This window comes from Microchirus variegatus, assembly GCF_963457635.1.
Source record: "Microchirus variegatus genome assembly, chromosome: 4".
In the NCBI taxonomy this organism is placed as follows: domain Eukaryota; kingdom Metazoa; phylum Chordata; class Actinopteri; order Pleuronectiformes; family Soleidae; genus Microchirus; species Microchirus variegatus.
Window position 1 is genome coordinate 12,477,513 of NC_139805.1, and position 9,370 is coordinate 12,486,882.

Genomic DNA, 9,370 nt, shown 5'->3' on the forward strand with positions numbered 1-9,370 from the left:
TCACCTTGCATCTTGGAAAAGTTTGATGGGGTTGAAACTTTTGGGGTTGGTGAAACAGTGAAGATGTGATGAAATAAATTAAATTTCTTCACTGCTCTTTTTAAGTTTATCAACACTACAATCAGCATCATACATTTCGACTCTCTGCCTAAAATAGCTGATGGATTAAAAATGAGTTAAATGACGGATGAAGAGTTTTGAGCTTTTTTATATCTCCCCTCCATCACAAAAGCGACAGGAATTACATTGTAAAGCTGTAAATAAACTACATTAATTATTACATCGCAGTGATAAAAAGGTGAATTGTTACCTGACATTAGGAGCACTGTGGGAAATACAGGGGGGTCTGAGGGTTTAGATCCCCCTGATTAACAGTCGAGACCCCCTGAAAGTCTCAAAAGCAAAATTTGAGGGGGGGTGTAAACATGTTACAGTGTAATTGGAAAACATGTTTTTTTTCCTAAAGATTTTTGTGATTTCAGTTTTACATATACGATCTACATACACAATACACTTTGCATGATTTCTTATTCTTTATAACCAGACAAAATACATTAATAAGTAAATTGTTTTATTTGTAATTTTGTGTTTTAATTTATTGCTTTCCAAACGGTGCTGTGGAAAAGGCCAACGCAAGCACACATCTGACAGGGAAGATAGCCAATACCGTAGGGTGGCTACCCCCCCGTGTTTCTGAGGGAACAAACGACCTCCACAACCAACGATGTGAAAGAGAGCTCCTGCTGGTACTGAACGTACATGTATACATGTTTGTGCAACGTAATTAATTCTCTCGAGATTTAAGCAGGACCACAACCACTAACCTAATCTGACCCAAACAAAGGTATGTCCAAAAATATTTAATATTTGTGACCAGTTTTGTCTCAACAACATGAATAAGAGGCACACAAAATCACACGTAAATATTTACAATCACATAATGACTCAACAAATTGACAAATTAGTTTTCAATAAAAAACGCTGATGGCTCGACCACAAATCCTTAAACGATAACTGGTTTTGTTGCTCCAGATAAAAAAAAAAGTATGTTCTTTTAAAGTCTTGTGAATAGATAGAAGAATACAAATCAAGAGATTTGGACAAACACTCAATGTGGATTATGGACACTCAGGTTAACAAAGAAGTTGTTGTTCAACACCTTTGGTAACCACTCACCCGTTTTATTTTTTAACACCTCAACCTCTGGGAGTTAGAATCTGTTGCACACTGCTGTTGTTGGTTCATGTGCTGGTTAAGTTAAAGAATAGAAGAGACATTAAATAAATAAAAACTAAAATTAAAGTGACCTAAATGCTAACTGCAGGACATCTTCTAACTATCCTGTGAAAATCAATAACATGTAGGAGTTCTGTATACACTTGACTAGGCTTTAATTACTGTGCATGAGCAGAACAATGAAGATAAACATAAGTCTAGAAGGCTTGACAAAGAAACCTATCCTTAAGTAGATGTGTTGCTACCTGCCTCTGATGCAGCGGTGCTTTTACGTCTATGACACAGAGACTTGAATTCAACGCATCCAAAACATTTAGGATCAAATATGAAGACAGTGAGCAAGACCATAGCTGACCTCAGTCCCTGTCCAAGTACCGTGTGACATGGGTTATGTACTGTATTGTGTACTGCACCCATTTCAGTGGAACACATTATCAGTATTTATTTGTTTTAGAGAGTTGATTCTTTGATTGATAAATATTATAATTTCAGAAGGACATTATTGTTATGCTTGAAAAAAATGTCAATCAAAAGCTGACAGAATTGTATTACTTTTATTTTTGAATACAATTCCAAATCTAATCCAATAATTTAATGACAATTATATAATATGAGAGATTGTTGCGCTAAACATTAGTACATTGTATAAGTGTAGAATATACCATATGTGCTACAGCAATGTTTCTCCAAGAAAACAATGACATAACTGAAACAGTTGAGTCACTATCAGGTCACTATTCACATGAATGGAGCCTTTTTAAAACACAAAGCAGTTGTTTACTGACTGTATGATTTCTGCCAGATAATGATGATGGTAATGAAGCTGACTGATATGAAAAGGATGTAGATACCGAACAGCAGACGGTCTATGATGAAACCCACCTGGATCCAATCCTCAGAGCTTTGGCTTCCATCAAGCCGCTGCTCCACCTGGAGGCGAAGAGCCCGGAGGTCTGTGGCCAGGCTTCTCAGCTCCTGCACGGCCCTGTCCTCCACCACTGGCCCCTTCTGCTGTGGAGGTCCCTCAACAGCATCAAGCTTCATCACAGCAACACTTTGCTCCATGTCTATATAAAAAAAGACGAAATCCAGACAGTTTTCAGTATTACCTTCTCCCTTTCCTCAAAGTTTATGATCAACTATCATGCTTATTCTATTTTCTGTGAATTATACCTTGTAAATCTCTGATTTATACTTAACCACCAATAAGATAATTACCTGAATGTTTAGCTTTGTGTGGCAGGAAAACAAGAAAACCTAAGATCTGAAGAACAAGGACTTGGATCCAGTGAGGAACTGGAGAGTCTTTGACAGAGCCGCACAGCAGGTTGGTGATGAGGATTGTCTCCAGTAGACTGGCAACCATCAGAGCCAGGCAGAGAGAGAAGAACACATCTGATGTAAAGCAAACAAACAAACAAACAGAAAACATAAATTCATAAAAGGTTTACATAAATTCAGACTCTGGACAGGTCTCCAGTCCGTCACAGGGATGGCTATGGCTGGTGGATAAAATGTCCGGACACACTCAAACATGTTGATTCTCTGAAAATCACTGACTTAGGAGAGGTACAGTGCGTCCAGTTGTGGGCAGCAGGTCGTTCATGATGAGCAGGAAGACGGTGTAGCCCAGGATGAGGGTCATCTTGAAGGAGGATCTGTCCACACTTTGTGGAGGCAGCAGGAAACTGAAGAGGTCAATGGTGATGAGGAAGCAGCTGGGGATCAACAGGTTCACCACGTACATGGTGGGTCGGCGCCTTAATCTGATCTACAGAAGCAGGATGAAGGACAAAAAAGGTCGTCAGGAAGCATTTGCACAGAAAATGTAAAATGTTTTATAGTACAGACAACCCAAAATGTGATGACCACGCATGTGGACGCCAGGTCTTAGGAGGTTGGCAGAATATTTATTACCATACATAAATTACCAAAAGGCTCTTATTAAATGACGATCAAAAGACGATGAGCATGCTGTCAACTTTCAGCTGTGGGATAAATCAACAAAGCACACAGTCAAGCAGAATTTGACTGAAGTTTGACCCAATTCTATTTTATTGTGAATTTCCTGCTCACATTTTTAAATCAGTGAAGAAAATCGAATCAAAAGATTCTGCGCTTTAAATTTCTGTAATGTGACACAATGGAGTTTTACACAAATCTTTACTGCTTCTGAATATCTTAGAATTAGGCTCTCCAGATATTTTCACACAAAATATCAAGCAAATCAAATTCATCGAAATAACCTAAATCTGCACTCTTACAATCCAAGTGTAGAATGCCATTTTTGTGCCTTCAGAGTGTTCTACTGTTGGTACCATCAACGTACATGAAATCTGAGCTCATAGCTGTAATCGCTGTTGGGTCGCCCGTGGGTGCTGTTGATATCCAGCAGCTCCCATTCTCCCATTGTACTCATGACGTCTTTTGAAAATTGTGACATGAAGTCGACAGGATCGTTCTGGGAAACCTTTAAGTCTGTGTTTTAGAAGAGAAAAACACAGGAAGGCATCAACCTCGAAGATCATCACTGCAATGAAAAGTAAGACAAAAACAAACAAAAACTGTCCCAAATGCATTTTCAATAACTGACTCTAACTGACATTTGATCATTGCATCCGACTTTTCTCTGTGTTGATATCAAACACTATTGAAAATAATATTAATAATATTATAACAGTTCATCATTCATTCATAGCTTCTTGTCTGTACACATCTTACTCAGCAGTGACTTTAGATTTATTAAAATCGGTTGAAGCTTTTGTCCAAACTTTCCAAGAAAACTCTTTGAAATGAAAATTCAGCTTTCTTACTTGAGTGGCGAAACGAGGCGAAAGTCAAAGTGCAATTCTGTACGTCGAATGGGAAGGTATAAATGTCAAGGTTACAGGAGCTCACCAACTTTGACCGGATAAGAATCCGTTACCAAACCATCACTAAAGACATACACAAATGGAACCACAGGGGCCGTGTTTTCATTCATACTGCAAAATAGAAAAAAAGCAGAAGTTTAGGAATCTTAACTTTCTCTGCTGAGTTTAAATATGAAAACAAAAAAACTATTTGCTTGTAACTGAAATATGTTGTATAAAAAGTTCACTTTTTCCACAGCTCCTATATTCACATACCATGCAATGGTGAATTGATCCTCTTTAAGAGTAAAAGTATATATCCAAATATTGACTAATTCACTACTATTACTGAATATATTGTGTCAGCTCTCACGAAAGTACCAAAAGACATTTGCAGCTGATCAATAATTGACACAATTAAATTACAGTGCTGAACCATTTCAGTGTATTACTCAATGAAAATGAATACAGTGACTCACAATTCCTTGATCACAATATCTGGCACCCAAAATTTGTTTCTTGGGAGAATAATATAGTCTGAGCCGCACTGGGCTGGATCCCAGCTGACAAACTCGTTCCTCCAAGCCTAAAAAAGACAAACCTGTTACAAAAGCAACACTTGATCACTCTGTTACTGCTACCTGGAAATGGGTGAATGCAGAACTTACATAATATATAATAATGTATGTCATCAAGAGTTGAGACTTTTCATCCTGGAAGACAAGGGTAACAATTTCAACACATGGATTTGTTTTGGGAAACACATGGATCTTTATAAGAAGGTGTTTGTAGACAGCAGCCCAATGGATTTTTACTCATCAAAATAAAATGTAATCCTTAATTATACACCTACACCTAAAGTCCTCATACAGATTTCTTGATTATTCATTTAGATAGAAGTAAACTTACCACTCCTAATATTCCATAAATGAAGAAGGAAATGCTGATATTGGTACATGTTGATGTGTCCATGACAGGTCGTATGGCGTCTAGGTTAAAGAGTGGAGTCAGAGCCTTCAGAAGGGCAGGTTGGTTTGGCTCAGAGCAATTCACTATGATGGCACTGCATGGAGCTGCTGGCAAGGTGCAAAAGATACTATGGTTACATGATTTGGCTGATGTGTTAATAAAAAAAAAAAAAAAGTCAACAAAGTGTATTCAAAAATAATTTTATACCAGTCTAACCCTAACCCAACGTATGAACGAAAGCTAAAATGTGTCAGCCTTCACATACATTATATGATAGAAACTATTAATTTAGCAGTTTTGTTTATGTGATGCTGCCTTGTTGGTGAGAGATGTTAGACACAGTGTACAAATACTTGTATATGAGCTTTATATAAATAACACTTACCTTGCATTAGAAACCACACCATGGATATTAAAATCAGCCGCTATAGTGACCACAGATGAAAAACTGTTATTGATTGATAAATTATACAGGAAAACATGATCACTAACAGTATGTAACAGCCAATGCTGTATTCAACCTCAGATGTAATATGTAAAATTCAAAATATTCAGCAAGAAAAGATACTTTACCTGGGATGCCATGACATCAAATATCAAGTGTTTATCTGTCTTCTGTTTCTTATGCCTGGAGAGGAAATAATAAAAGTATTGCTTCATGGAAATATTCTGTGTTAAAAAGGGAGCAGAGTAAAGACAGCTTCTACTTACCTGAGACACCAACTCAAGACTAAACACTAAACCTCAGTACGTCCAAGATATACATAGTGTCACTAGCAAATAATGTGGCTAACTTTCCCTGCAGGTGGTTTCATTAAAAGCGCAGTAAAATCGTTAGTTTATGTTTTGGTCGTCAGTGTGTGACTTGGAGATGGTGACATGTGCCCACGGCAGCATCTGTGTCACACCTGCTGGTCAGATGCAAATAAACAGTGAATGGAAACAGGTGCCCTCTGGTTTCAGCCCTCTACGTCCCCATCTACCTACCTACCAACCAATCTACCACGTTGATACCCGCCACCTATCAACCTACTGGAGGTTGACCCATTGTGGAATTTTTAGAGGCTAATCAAATACAGAAAGTTTGAAGCATTTTAAGTTGATAGCAGGCTACTCAGCCCACTATGCCCACTGTCAAGGTAAAAAAAACAAAAAAAAAAAAACATGTTGGTCATGGTATTTCAACAAAATTTGCAACAAAATAATCAGTGTGTGACTTGGAGATGGTGACATGTGCCCAAAGCAGGATCTGTGACACACCTGCTGGTCAGATGCAAATGAACAGTGAATGGAAAGAGGTGTCCTCTGGTTTTAGCACTCTACATAACCATCTACCAACCAACCAACCAACCCATCTACCTACCACTTTGTTACCTGCCACCGACCCAATTACTAGAGGTTGACCAATTTTGGAGTTTTAATGGCTTATCAAATAACTAAAATTTTATTATATTATTTTAAATTGTTATGTTGCACAGGTGGAAGAAGGCCGACAAATTTTTTGGCTCATTATTGATGACCTTGCATCTTGGAAAAGTTTGATGGGGTTATTATATATTTGGTCAGAGTCTCATGAAAATGAATGGAAAAGTTTTTGTTTTATTATTTATTTATTTATTCATTTATTTATTTTGCACCGTTTAAAAATAATAATATAAAAGAAAACACGATGTGTGTGTGTGTGTGTGTGTGTGTGTGTGTGTGTGTGTGTGTGTGTGTGTGTGTGTGTGTGTGTGTGTGTGTGTGTGTGTGTGTGTGTGTGTGTGTGTGTCTGTGTCTGTGTGTGTGTCAGTTTGTGTGTGTGGTCACCTGTGGTAAGAGCTGTTGTATAGTTGTCTTCACAAAATACTGAGTTACAGATACATTTTCAAGATAACTAGACATTGAAAATCATTTTTAATTGCAGAGTCAGCTTATTATAAGTGTGTACATGTGTTGTGGGGATTTTGTGTAGCTACCTGCCTCCTACTTCTAATTTCAGGGACTCTTGATGCAGCGGTGCTTTTACATCTGTGACACAGCGACTTGAATTCAAACACATCCAAAACATTAAGGATCAAACATGAAAACAATAAGCAAGATCACATGGCTTAACATCCGTATCTGACCCCAGTCCCCTGTCCACGTACCGTGTGACATGGGTTATGTACTATGATGTGTACTGTTCCCATTTCAGTGTTACACATTATCAGTAGTTATGTTTGTTTTTGAGAGTTGATTCTTTGATTGATTCCTATTTCATAATTTCAGAAGGACATGATTGTTATGCTTCAAAAATGTCAATCAAAAACTGACAGAATTTTTTCAAGTACTTTTATTTTTTATTACAATTCCACATCACATCTAATAATTTAATGACGACGAGATATAATATAATGAGCGATTGTTGCTCTAAACATTAGTACATTGTATAAGAGTAGAATATACCATATGTGCTACAGCAATGTTTCTCCAAGAAAACAATGATACTGAAACAGTTGAGTCACTATCAGGTCACTATTCACATGAATGGAGCCTTTTTAAAACACAAAGCAGTTGTTTACTGACTGTATGATTTATGCCAGATAATGATGATGGTAATGAAGCTGACTGATAAGAAGAGGATGTAGATACCGAACAGCAGACGGTCTATGATGAAACCCACCTGGATCCAATCCTTTGAGCTTTGGCTTCCATCAAGCCGCTGCTCCACCTGGAGGCGAAGAGCCCGGAGGTCTGTGGCCAGGCTTCTCAGCTCCTGCACGGCCCTGTCCTCCACCACTGGCCCCTTCTCCTGTGGAGGTCCCTCAACAGCATCAAGCTTTATCACAGCAACACTTTGCTCCATGTCTATATAAAAAAAGACGAAATCCAGACATTTTTCAGTATTACCTTCTCCCTTTCCTCAAAGTTTATGATCAACTATCATGCTTATTCTATTTTCTGCGAATTATACCTTGTAAATCTCTGATTTATACTCTGTACTTAACCACAAATAATATAATTACCTGAATGTTTAGCTTTGTGCGGCAGGAAAACAAGAAAACCTAAGATCTGAAGAACAAGGACTTGGATCCAGTGAGGAACTGGAGAGTCTTTGACAGAGCCGCACAGCAGGTTGGTGATGAGGATTGTCTCCAGTAGACTGGCAACCATCAGAGCCAGGCAGAGAGAGAAGAACACATCTGATGTAAAGCAAACAAGCAAAAGACAAGACAGGTGTGACATGGACCCTGCAACAATAAAGGTTGACATACATTCATCCTCCACATGGAGTTGCTGGTGCCATTTCCATCTGACATAGGGCAAAAGGCGGGTACACCCTGGACAGGTCTCCAGTCCATCACAGGGACACAGAGACAAAAGTATTGTTTTAAATAATATCAGTCAACACACTGCACACCGTTATTTTTAGTCATATATATACATACCATTGCTACATACAGTGTGTTTATATATGTATGTATACATAAATATATATATATATATATATATATATATATATATATATATGTATACATAAATATATATATATATATATACACATACATAAATATATATATCTATATACATACATAAATATATATATATATACATATAACTATATATAGTTAAAAATCACTGACTTAGGAGAGGTACAGTGTGTCCAGTTGTGGGCAGCAGGTCGTTCATGATGAGCAGGAAGACGGTGTAGCCCAGGATGAGAGTCATCTTGAAGGAGGATCTGTCCACATTTTGTGGAGGCAGCAGGAAACTGAAGAGGTCAATGGTGATGAGGAAGCAGCTGGGGATCAACAGGTTCACCACATACATGGTGGGTCGGCGCCTCAATCTGATCTACAGAAGCAGGATGAAGGACAAAAAAGGTTTGTCAGGAACCATTTGCACAGAAAATATAAAATGTATAGTTGCTCAACCAGTACAATTTAAATTTAAATTCAAGAATGGACACTGGCTTGCAGAATATTTCAAATCACACAGCTACAAGTCAAGCAGAATTTGACGAATCTTAAGCTATAACCAAGTTCGACCCAAATGTATTTTATTGTCAAGTTCCTGCTCACGTTTTTTGAATCTGTGAAGAGAATTGAATCAAAAGACTCTAGACTTTTTAACCTTCTGTGCTATGACACAATGAATTTTGACACATCTTTACTGTTGCTGTATAGCAATGTTTGGATATCTTAGATGCTCACCAGGTTGATTGATTTGAGTCAAGTCAATCAAATTCATAAAATATGTTTAACCTAAATGTTCACTCTTACAATCTGAGTGTAAAATGCCATTATACATACGGTACCATCAACGTACATGAAATCGAAGATCATCGCTTA

General features: G+C 37.7%; 2 protein-coding genes across 2 annotated transcripts; both read right to left on the reverse strand.

Annotated features, from left to right (window-relative positions):
- Positions 1 to 2,013: 2,013 nt before the first annotated feature.
- On the reverse strand, positions 2,014 to 3,646 carry LOC310925793 (5-hydroxytryptamine receptor 3A-like; the record flags this gene model as incomplete). Its single annotated transcript, XM_083887810.1, has 4 exons — positions 2,014 to 2,303; positions 2,455 to 2,631; positions 2,797 to 3,007; positions 3,566 to 3,646. 4 exons carry the CDS (start codon positions 3,644 to 3,646, stop codon positions 2,014 to 2,016), a joined length of 759 nt encoding a protein of 252 aa, XP_083743936.1.
- A 3,950-nt stretch (positions 3,647 to 7,596) lies between these two features.
- Positions 7,597 to 8,867, reverse strand: LOC310925794 (5-hydroxytryptamine receptor 3A-like; the record flags this gene model as incomplete). Its single annotated transcript, XM_083887811.1, has 3 exons — positions 8,663 to 8,867; positions 8,045 to 8,221; positions 7,597 to 7,886 (listed from the first exon to the last, which is right to left on the reverse strand). Exons 1-3 carry the CDS (start codon positions 8,847 to 8,849, stop codon positions 7,597 to 7,599), a joined length of 654 nt encoding a protein of 217 aa, XP_083743937.1. The 5' UTR covers positions 8,850 to 8,867.
- Positions 8,868 to 9,370: the final 503 nt, after the last annotated feature.